The sequence below is a fragment of the Liolophura sinensis genome, chromosome 9 (genome assembly GCF_032854445.1).
Source record: "Liolophura sinensis isolate JHLJ2023 chromosome 9, CUHK_Ljap_v2, whole genome shotgun sequence".
NCBI lineage: Eukaryota > Metazoa > Mollusca > Polyplacophora > Chitonida > Chitonidae > Liolophura > Liolophura sinensis.
In genome coordinates, this window is record NC_088303.1 from 30,012,992 (window position 1) to 30,024,501 (window position 11,510).

The 11,510-nt window shown below is 40.7% G+C and overlaps 1 protein-coding gene across 1 annotated transcript; it reads left to right on the forward strand.

Annotated features, from left to right (window-relative positions):
• Positions 1-9,062: 9,062 nt before the first annotated feature.
• On the forward strand, positions 9,063-10,993 carry LOC135475454 (transcription factor HES-1-A-like). The gene is made up of 3 exons (XM_064755361.1): positions 9,063-9,247; positions 9,521-9,616; positions 9,940-10,993. Exons 1-3 carry the CDS (start codon positions 9,188-9,190, stop codon positions 10,657-10,659), a joined length of 876 nt encoding a protein of 291 aa, XP_064611431.1. The 5' UTR covers positions 9,063-9,187; the 3' UTR covers positions 10,660-10,993.
• Positions 10,994-11,510: the final 517 nt, after the last annotated feature.

The window sequence follows — 11,510 nt, forward strand, 5'->3', positions numbered from 1 at the left end:
GGACTTTCTAACCTACTTGGGTTCGAGCAAAAAACCTCGTGCCTTTCACGAATGCTTCACTCAGAGGGTCTGTTGTTTGAGTGAATGTATTCTGTTATTAAAACATAGCCATAATGCTTTATTCAATATAATATCATTTAGACTAACAGAATCTTTATGTTGAATTAATAGGATTGAATTTAACAGAATAACCTGGTGCAGTAGCAGAATACATTCTAGCATCACTCAGACAACAGACATTCTGTTAAAATTAACAAATTAATTCTTTGAGTCTTGTTGTAACTTTTTTATGAAATTTGATATAAAAGGTCCGGTTTAATTTTTTCTGCCTTTTCAAAATTGACACAAAAAAGTTACCACCAAAACATGCCACTGAAGAAAATCTAAAGCATGGTATAACAATCGGCAAGTCAGAAATCTATGTCCACAGAGGACACTATAGTCACTGGATAGGAACAATTTTATTGCTCGATAAATTACGGAGTACGGTAATTTTCATAACTGGGCGAAAAACCAAGAGCTCAATTATGCTTCCACATATACTGGGACAAAAGGCTGGAGTGAGGAGGGGGGTGTAATACGCTATAAATGGCCGGTGGGTACACAATTTCATATCTAACCATAACCATTACAGGTAAATTTCCGGCCCAAGCTCTTGATTAACCTGTCACGAAATCGTATGGTAGATGCTCGAAACTTAGATTTAACTAAAATACACCGTCATGTCAACAACAGGTGTATATATATGATATGACTGTATGGAGTATGGTAAAAAGTACATGTGTATATAACTGTGGTAAAAGGTGTGTGCATGGTACATACTGTTACGGTGGTAAAATATACATGTGTGTATGATATATACGGCGATAAAACGTGTGTTCGTTTGTGCATGCATGGTATACATGGATACTGTGGTAAAACAAGTGTGTATGATATATACTGTGGTAAAACGTGTGTGTATGGTACATACTGTGGTAAAACGTGTGTGTGTGGTATGTACTGTGATAAAATGTATGTACATGGTATGTACTGTGATAAAATGTATGTGCATGGTATATACTGCGCTGAAACGAGTGCGCATAATATATACTGTGGTAAAACGAGTGTGCATGATATATACCGTGCTGAAACGAGTGTGCATGGTATATACTATTGTAATACATGTGTGCGTGGTATATTATGTGGTAAAATGTGTGTGTGTGGTACATTACGTGGTAAAAAGTATGTGCATGGAATATCCTGTGGTAAAATGTGTACTATTTTAAAACGAGGTTTCTCATCTAGATACACTCAAAAGATTAATGTTAATTTTAACTGAAAGTCTGTTGTCTGAGTAATGCCAGAATCTGTTCTCTTATTTTAACAAAATATTCTGTCATATTCAACATAATTTCCTGTTAGTGTAATAGAACATTATGTGGAATTAATAGAATATGTGTGTTACATGTAAGAGAATAATCTGCTGTAATAGCAGAAGACATTCTAACATCGCTCAGACAACAGACTTTCTGTTAAATTTAACAGATTTTTTGGAGTATACATCATATGAGAATATGTGGTACATTATATGAAGATATACAAACATATGGAACTCGTGTCTATAACACAATATATATGTAACAATATCTATACAACTATTCAAATATTCAAATATATGTGGGTTTGTGTCAGATTGTTACATGATATATGGAAACATGTGAAACTACACGAAACCATCTAACTGAATCATAAACGGTGTCAGGTGAGAAGTTTCTGCAGTTACAGATTTTGCTCAGCGGAACGTGTGTGGGACATCTATATAGTATCAAGCACAAGGACGGCGATTATTATAACACGTGTACAAGTATAGAGCCTACAATTACAGGCGTTACACGGGAATTCTTATCAATCCACCATTAGCGTTACAGTTGTTACGACACACGGATTGCAATTCATGATGCAGCACGGCGGAACTCGCTGTGACGTCATGTTACGACGGCTTCTAATGGAATTCTCGCGAACATCACGTGAAGAAAACACAAACGGATCGCGTTGGGACAGCATCTTGCGCCCATTTGGCTCAGGGATGCGCTAAATGCCTCAGTGCACTGATGGGCTAGTTACCGATGCCTTACGCCTTCCGATTACTCACTGGGGAAAACTCCTGTGATTTGGGAAACATAGTTCCGCTTTGATCGTAGTCTCTTTATTGCCACAACTCGCACTTGGTGGACCCTGGGGATGGCATGCAGAGAAAGCAAAGACAAGATGGACAAATCGATAGTTTGTAACTTTATATATGAACATCCTTTTGATCACTGGTCGATATCTGAACCCATGGGATGATCTTCCATCGTCATTAAAAGACCGTATTTTCCCGCTGTAAACTGTTATCAGGTCTACCCTGCGCAGTAAATAAATTCTAAAAGAACAGTTTGTTGGGAAGCCCTTGGATTTCACAAGCAAAACAATTTAGCATTACAAGGGTTTTTCAACCTGTACCCAGATCAGCAGTCACAGTTACATTCACCAAGGTCCTGCCTGCGATTGATTTGAGTCAGTATAATGTTCTCGCCCTTGTTTTTGGTACTATCTCCCTGCAAAAGGCTCAAAACCATGATATGATGCTAGAACTGTTAATTGCATAAAGAACATTTAGGCCTATTTTATATACTGTATATCAACTCTTCTGAAAAGTAAATCGAAGCCTTAGGCTGTGAACATCCTGATTATTTATCAGCATACTAAACCAAAAATCTATTCATTTTGACAGAATATAAGTTCTAGCATCACTCAGACAACATACTTTCTGTTATTATAACACAATACATTGTCATATTTAACATCCTGTTTGTCTTTATGTTGAATTAAGAGAATATTTGAGCTATATTTAACAAAACAACCTGCTGCAACAACTGAATACATTCTAGCATCACTCACACAAAAGACTTTCGGTAAATTTAAAAGATTACTTTTCCGAGAGAATGACTATATATATATATATATATATATATATATATATATATATATATATATATATATATATATATATATATATATATATATATATATATATACATATGCCAATGTATATATGTATTTGTGAAATATTCTTAAGTAAAACACTAAGCAAATAAATAAAAAATTAAATCAATGTATAGGCCTACAATTACGCGTTTCTGAACGCTTCGCAAGAACGTTTATGATCTATGGTCGTAAAATAACACTGTCCTTATGTTCTTTACTTAATTTTATACGGGCATGGTAACTGACATTTATTGATTTGATTTATTTGATTGGAGTTTTACCAAGAATATGGTAATTAGGAAGACAGTCAAACACTACGGCCAGAGTATATGCGAGCATGCATGGACTAGACGACTCTGATCACCTTACGATTATAGAGTAACATCCTGTTTTGTGCTGCTATAAGCAGGAGTTAAGGGGTACTTGTTCCTACTTTCCTGGAACGAGGACTTCATATTTTTGTATTTTAGCCCCAACATCCGTCTTACTTACATAACCCTCCTATACTGGCTATAGACAATCGGCTTGTTGAGGATCTGTCCCGTTCAAGTTTACATGATCGTCTCACTTCATGCCACCCGGTGCATGCTTTGCCCTTAACGTAGGCCGCAAGACACTCTAATGACAACACTCTACCTCAGGGGTTTAATTAGATAGGGTATATACAGGAGACACGGGCCAGCGATCAAAGCACGCCTATAGTTAACCAATGACTGGGAAACAAACTAAGTAAAAGATTACGTGAAAGCCTGTACACACTGATGAATGACTACTAAATACGCTGCATTAGCGCCGGTTGTTGTCATCGCTGATTTTGTTCAACGTCTACTTTGTCGTACGTTTGTCTAGCACTTTCATTTAAGTTATTATCTTTTTAAGTAAAGGAAGGAAATCTCTTCACGTGTGTATGTACATATGTATGCCCACAACAGTTCATGCAATCGACTCCGTATACCTACCCGATATATTGCCGCTGACCCACGAAAACGTACTGTTGAGTATATCAAAACACTGAGTATGCAAATTTGGCTAGAAATCTCATCAACGGGCAACATGTTGAATCCGAATTTTCCAAAAAAAAAAAAAAAAGCCTACATTCCTCAGATTCGTACCAGTAAAAGTGATTGTGTTGAAAATGTCATATGGATGACATTACAAATCTTTCGGGGCCACCGTGGCTGGGACAGTTGGCACACCAGCGTGGCGCAATGACCCAGGAGTCTCTCACCAATGCATGCATGCGATCGCTGTGAGTGCAAATCCAGTTCATGCTGGCCTATTCCTCTCCGGTTGAAACTGGGATTCTCTTCCAGCAACCTGCGGATGGTCGTGGGTTTCCTCCGGGCTTTGTCCGGTTTCCTCCCAACATAATGCTGGCAGCCATTGTATGAGTGAAATACTCTTGAGTACGGCACGAAACACCAGTCAAATGGATAAATAAATACAAATCTTTCAATGGCCACTGCACTATAATTTAAACAATGTTGAATGCAAGGCTATACCAGCTGGGACTAATATAGTATAGCATAGCGTAGCACAGCACAGCACAGCACAGCACAGCACAGCACAGCACAGCACAGCACAGCACAGCACAGCACAGCACAGCACAGCACAGCACAGCACAGCCTAGCCTAGCCTAGCCTAGCCTAGCCTAGCATAGCATAGCATAGCATAGCATTGCGCCTAGCCTAGCATAGCATAGCATTGCGCATAGCATAGCATAGCATAGCATAGCATAGCATAGCATAGCATAGCATAGTATAGCATAGCATAGCACCTGTTATACTAGACAGCATATGTAACACGCATCATAGTTAGTTACTGGCACAAATTACATTTTTCAAAAAACTTGCTTCTTATTATTTAATTATATCTTTTTAATTATAAGTCCTTATTATGTTTCTAAATAGCCGTGTAATTTTTTACTTTCGTTATATTAGGCGCAGAGAAGATTATATCCTTTGAGTACTTAATTTAATTATTTGTTCACGTAATTTTATACAACAGGGGTTTGTTCCAGGCTTTAATTTCCAGTCCGTCCAAGATCTCCTGGGGCTCGACGACTCGGAATGAACCCTCGCACACCTGGAAAACTCCTCCTTAAAACCGCACCACATGCAGGCAGAGAAATGCCTTACCCAGAGAGCACATCTGTACTGGGGTGATTGAAAGTGACAGAGTTGGTGTTGTGTCTACATTACTCTATAACCCGACCCCCAGGTCTTGTTGATCAGTAATCGTGTTTGCCGCTCCCCCGCCCCTCCTTTATGAGCCCCTCCCTCCCAGGTGTGGTAATTACAGATACCGGGTAGTGTGATAAGTCCACGCAATAATAGGAGGACCCAAGATCGCCGTAAGTGAATGCGCTCTCTGTGGCCCCTGTTGATATGTGTACAAAACATTGACCCGTCTGTAAACGGTTCGTTTGTGTCGATTCCAATAGCTTGTAGAATAAACACTCTACAATGTCTCACCAAAATTTTTAGTAAAAATGTTTAAATTCACAGCTCGCGAGATTAGTGAGGGAGGCTTTGTTTTGTTCCGAGGGGGTGGGGTATAAGGTCCATCTGAATGCATGGAAAATTATATACTAGTGTCAGGGCCACTGCAAATGAATGCAACCTTCTTAACACTATTAACAGACGGTGGAAACTGTTTTCCCGCGTACTTTATCAACTAAGACAAAGGGTGACCCCAGTGGAGCACAAATGTACAGGTCATTTTTCTCATGGCCAGTTGTATCAGGAACGTGTGGGGGGCGGGGGAGGAACAGTTACCCCATTGATAAAGACGAACAGTTCCCAACTCTGGTGTATGATATGAACTAAATAGGGGACGGGTCAGAATGTGGCCATGTCACGTCCTCGTTATTCCACACCTGGGCTGTTCTCCATCAGGCACACTTACGCTCAGTGAAACGAACACTCGCCCGTTGTTTTTCCTGAGAATGACACGAAATTAACATTTCATTCAGAATCTATTTCATCTGCTCATTTGGCGTCATGTTTGTCTTTCCCACTGATGGTACAAAAACAGCCCCACACATAGTTTCTCAATGGAAACAGCTATTTCTAAATCTTACTGTTTTTTGTTTTGTGCCCACCCTTACACGCACGAAAAAGCCAACGATATTTTACGAAAACAAGTCTCAATATAAAGGTAGCTTCACTGACAGATGAGATCTGATTGAATGGATGACTGGATGAAGGATTGAGCTTTGATGTCCCATTGGCAAATACATAGCCACATCGCGGAGAGAACATGCTACAAAAACAACCGAGTAAGACTTGGAAATTTATACATAAAACCTTATTTCCACAACTTGTTCCAATTTTATATATAAGTGCATATATATATATGTAAATTCAAATATATGTTAAGTATAAAGAAATTGTAATGTTTACACGATCTAAGCAAAAAAATAAGACTTCCAGATATTTCATAAAACACGCCCCCTATATTTACACACAGACCGAATTACGGTCTAAGAACATGTTCGTCTTCATGTATCAGGACAGTAAGTTATTGTAACTCCTAACTCACCCATCATACAAGCGATTCGAGTTCGATCCAAACTTTTGTCAGTTTGTGAAAAAACGTGTGTTGCAAAGGGAAGTTCATTTCGCGCCATTTGAGAAACATATAAGAGCTTCCCATGTGCATGCATTAACGTAACACTCATCTGACTGTCATGAGTACCATGACCATTGCTACACGCATTAAGTACATGTATGCGTCGAATTGTTGACTTATTTATTTATTTGATTGGTGTTTAACGCCGTACTCCATAATATTTCACTTATACGACGGCGGCCAGCATTATGGTGGGATGAAATCGGGCAGAGCCCGGGGAAAACCCACGACCATCCGCTGGCAGATCTTCCCACTTATGGCCGGAGAGGAAGCCAGCATGAGCTGGACTTGAACTCACAACGACCGCTTTGGTGAGAGGCTCCTGGGTCATTACGCTGCGCTAGCGCGCTAACCAACTGAGCCACGGAGACCCCCGAATTGTTGAAGTTAATGGTGGATGATATAATCGTGAAATGAACAGATATATCTCCTTTTAATTGTATAATTATCTTTTGAGCACATTATACTCCTTTTTAAAAACCTTTTCTTTTGCTCAAAGGTTTTTTTTTTCTTCCGGTTTCAATGTTTGTACGCACAACGTATGCAACCACCGTTATACCTCCCGTTTATTTCTTGTTGTATAGCTGCATAGGCAGTACAGGCAGCTATTACACATATCCTTGATATATAAGCTATGGTTGGATATAAAACTTGAATTAAGAAATAATTTACAGCTGACAATAATTTGATAGCTGTTAATTTCTCTAATAGGGCCTTACACCCTAATCTTTCAATCATGAACTATATCCCAGGTATCCATTGTCATGTGGACCATTGTTTTAATCGTGTTTGATAATTGTTTAACCTTGCCGGATTATCGTACACATGAATGTCATGCTGACTTGTGACAGTGGGTCTAGACGGCGCCAGTACTAATCAGGGACTTATTATTCAGTCAGTTGTTCAGTGAAAATTGGCGTGAGTGTTATGCCGTAAAAGTCAATGCGAACAAACTAAACTCAACTTTTATATCCAAACAATTCCAACTCAGTCTATTTTGACACTTGCACATGTCGACGTCGATATTTTATATCTGAGCAGTTACATTTCATTTGGGCGAATCGGCCTTAATTGTTATGTAATTACAATTTGGCACTGTTCCTGCGCGTGACACGAGCTGAAGCCGGGTCGTGTCCGGCTTTATCCTAGATCATGTCACAACACGGACAGACTGAGTCTCGACCACGTGTGCGCTCTATTGGCAAGCGCCCGCCTTAACCAGGTTTACGTTCTCACGCCGTACGGCTGTCTCGCGAGCGGCCCGCTAGGCCGGTGTCCTGTTATGATAGTGGGTGGTGTAGCTAACTCTAGCAGGTGTTCGAGAAATAAAACTTGTCACTTGCCGGTGGACCCGCTAAAAGCAGGCCGGCGAGTTGAGCTTTCCCACGACCGAGGTATAATGGTCCCCGCATTCCAATAGGGTGAACCATGTGGGCCGGTGTCGCGAGCCATCGTGCTCCAACTTTTGTGCAACGGCATGTGTGTCTAGCAAGCCTGGCTTGATTCACTCCCGACACTAGGTGTTTTTATTTGGCCTCAAGCTCGCTCAACTTCTACACTGGGCGGAGTTTTCCCACAGAGCCTAAAATACAACATACAATATGTCCGGCGCGTGCCGATTTTCCCTCAGCATCCGGGGACCTCTTGATTGACAGGCCTTGAGAGGCGAGAAATGAACACTTATCAGAGGCTCACGAAGGGGTGCAATTAATTACTAAGTGAAGTATAAACAAATATATGAATATATTCTTTTATGCTTACTGAATAACATATCGACAGTATCAATTGCCATTTAATACATCACACTACACTCTCCTTGTAGCCTTCACTTATATTTCTTATACACACAAACTGGAACTCTCAATGTTAGTGTATTTTATGTTGCCAGGTATATCAGAAAAAATGTGCGTCAATTACCCTTTGTTTTTTAAGCCCATCAAATTTTATAGAAGAACCAGAATTTACTTAATAATAAAACATCCCGGGAAAGTTTGTGTGAAGACATATTACGACAATCGAGTCATATCACTCAACCCAAACTGAGCACTGTGTACAACTCCGATCAAGTTCAACGTGGTTGTTGTTGCGTTGTTTGCATTTGAGTGTGGCAAACACAAGCCTCAAATCAGCCGGCCGCCGACCTAGCGGAGCCCCAACTCCACGTTAACGGTCTACAGCGTCCCCGTGTTCCCGGAGGGCAGATGGCCTGGGGCAGGCGAGTCAAACACGGCCGTAACCCGTCAACAGGTCACTCAACTAAACACTCAGCTGCGCGCTGATTGGTCGAGAGTGCGAGTATGCGAGCGTGGGAAAGAGCTCGACAAGCTCTTCACAGACGCGTTCCAGCATGTGTGATTGTGGAATATAAATAGTTTGTGGTGGATGACAGTCAGCACAGTCTCGCTCTAGCCTCTGCACTGAAAACACACGGCAACACCAGGGAGATAGATAGATACAGAGAGACTACGTTAGATTTACAACTGGAAAACCAGTATAGTGTAAATCCATATCGATATTTGAACTGTTGATCTGTATTGGAATTGGCACAATGGCGGATACCTTATCCAGACGATCAGTTGACATGGTCTCGAAAGACAGCTTAAGAAAGGTAAGTTGTGATTAGACATGTCATGTCTCAGGAAATGGAGGTTGCGACTTACGAGCAATAACTGGCTTTGAGTGTGGATAGCAGTTGTTAACGATTGCTAATTGATTTAAATTGAATTTAAAGTTTAAGATCTAATAAAAATTTTTTGAGATGTTAAGTTTCCACCTGTTAATTTAGAAGCAGAGTGCTAGAAATTGACTTTTTATGCATATGTACTCAAAGTTAGTTTTGTTTGGCATATTGAGTAAATGTTTTATTTATTGTTATTTGCAGAGTAAGAAACCACTCATGGAAAAAAGACGCAGACTGAGAATCAACACCTGTCTGAACCAACTGAAGACCTTAGTGCTACAGGCCCTTAACAAAGATGTAAGTATCATAATCAGATCATGATTATTCACAAACAACTTGTAATTGTGTCATTATATCCGAAAATAGTAAACAACAACAGTCCATGATAACTTCTTATTTCTGATATCCTATCCCAAAATTTTAATTCCTAAACATCCTACAGTGAACAAGACTACAGATTTCCTTTCAAAATCTAACTATTCTTAACTGCTTGATGTGATGTTATTAAGTTTGTTGGTTTATCATTGTGACATTATTTCTATCTGCACTTCTCCATACTCGATACATTCATTCACTCTGTCCATCATGTACTTATGTATTGCTTCTTTGCTGTCTTGCAGGGTTCGCATTTTTCAAAGCTGGAGAAGGCCGATATACTAGAAATGACCGTGAAGTATCTTCGTGGCATCCAGCGATCCCAGATGAGTGGACAGCTTGGCGCCAACCCCACGACCCAGGCCGCCAAGTACCGGGCGGGATTTACCGAATGTGCTAACGAGGTTGTACGCTACGTCCACGCTGTGCAAGGCGTCAACGGCGAAGTACGTTCACGACTTATGGGGCACCTGGCTAACTGTATGCAGGTTGTCAACTCAAGCCCAGAGGCCCAGCCCCCGAGAGTGCCCCTCCAGCCCCTGTACGTGCAGGTGCCTAACGCGGGTGTTCCCGGTGGACAGGACTTGCCCAACCCCGTCAGTGCTATGGCAGCCCATCAGAACATGCTTATGTGGAGCCAACAACAACAACAGACACAAGTGCACCCGATGATGGCGTCAATTGTCACTCAAGGCGCTAGATCTCCACCCTTCGTCTCACCATATTCTCAGGGCTCTTCATCGTCGCGCTCCTCGTCGCCTTCCTCGTCCATCCCTAGTCCATCATATAGCGACAGATCCTCAACTACCAGTACGCCTCCAATTAGGACGACGCCAAAACTCGATCTCCATTCGGCAGCAGACCAGGAAGTGTCATTTCGTAAACATCTCGAACCTCAACCGTCGGCCATGAAGCAGTTAGCTGACGTTAAGTGCAAAGAGGAAAACGTATGGCGACCTTGGTAACTTTGAAAAGATGGACTATATATGGGAACTGTTTTACCAACCAGGGCTATATTGACCTTATTGAGTGCCAATAACAGAACATTTTATTTTATTATTTTCCAGTCCGTGTCTGGCGTCCTTGTACTGTTCGAAGATTTTTACGAACAAACATTTGTTACTGAAAGATGACCTGACGAGCTATCATGGCGCTAGGTAGCGGCAGAAAGACACTTATATCAATGATTACATCACCGGTGCTATTCACAAGTGCTTTGTTTCACTCTCACATTGGGTCGAACTTGGTTCGCCTGAAAAATTTGATCTCTTGTTTTGATTAAAGAAAATTTTATTTTTCAACGAATCCCCATGTGTCCAGTCGTTTTGAAAATGTATTTTTTAATGGAATCACGTTAGCATACTGTATTCCAGTATACAGTGTATGTCGATTGACTGGTTGTTTGTTAACGCCATATACAAGCCATTTTCACGTATAATGTCGACAGGTTATTTGTGGGCTTCCACATGTGGATAGATGGGAGCCTTTATACGCCTCAAAACATTGATTGATTGATTGACATACATGTGATTGAATGCCAGCAAGGTCGGCTGTCTGGGTATAGATACTAGATTAGTTCATTGTACTGAATTTAATCCTAAATTTCCAAATACTCGTCACGATATGGCTGAAATACTGCCGATGTGGCGTTGAGTCATAATCTTTCATGCATTCAAATACAACTCGGTTCACTGTAGCGTTTCATAAAGTGCAGTTTAAGTATAAACTGACTAACCTATGTATTTGGAAGAGGATTGAAATATGAACAGGTTTGGGAAGTGACTTAGTGGTGGGAAGAAACCGGACAGAACGGAGG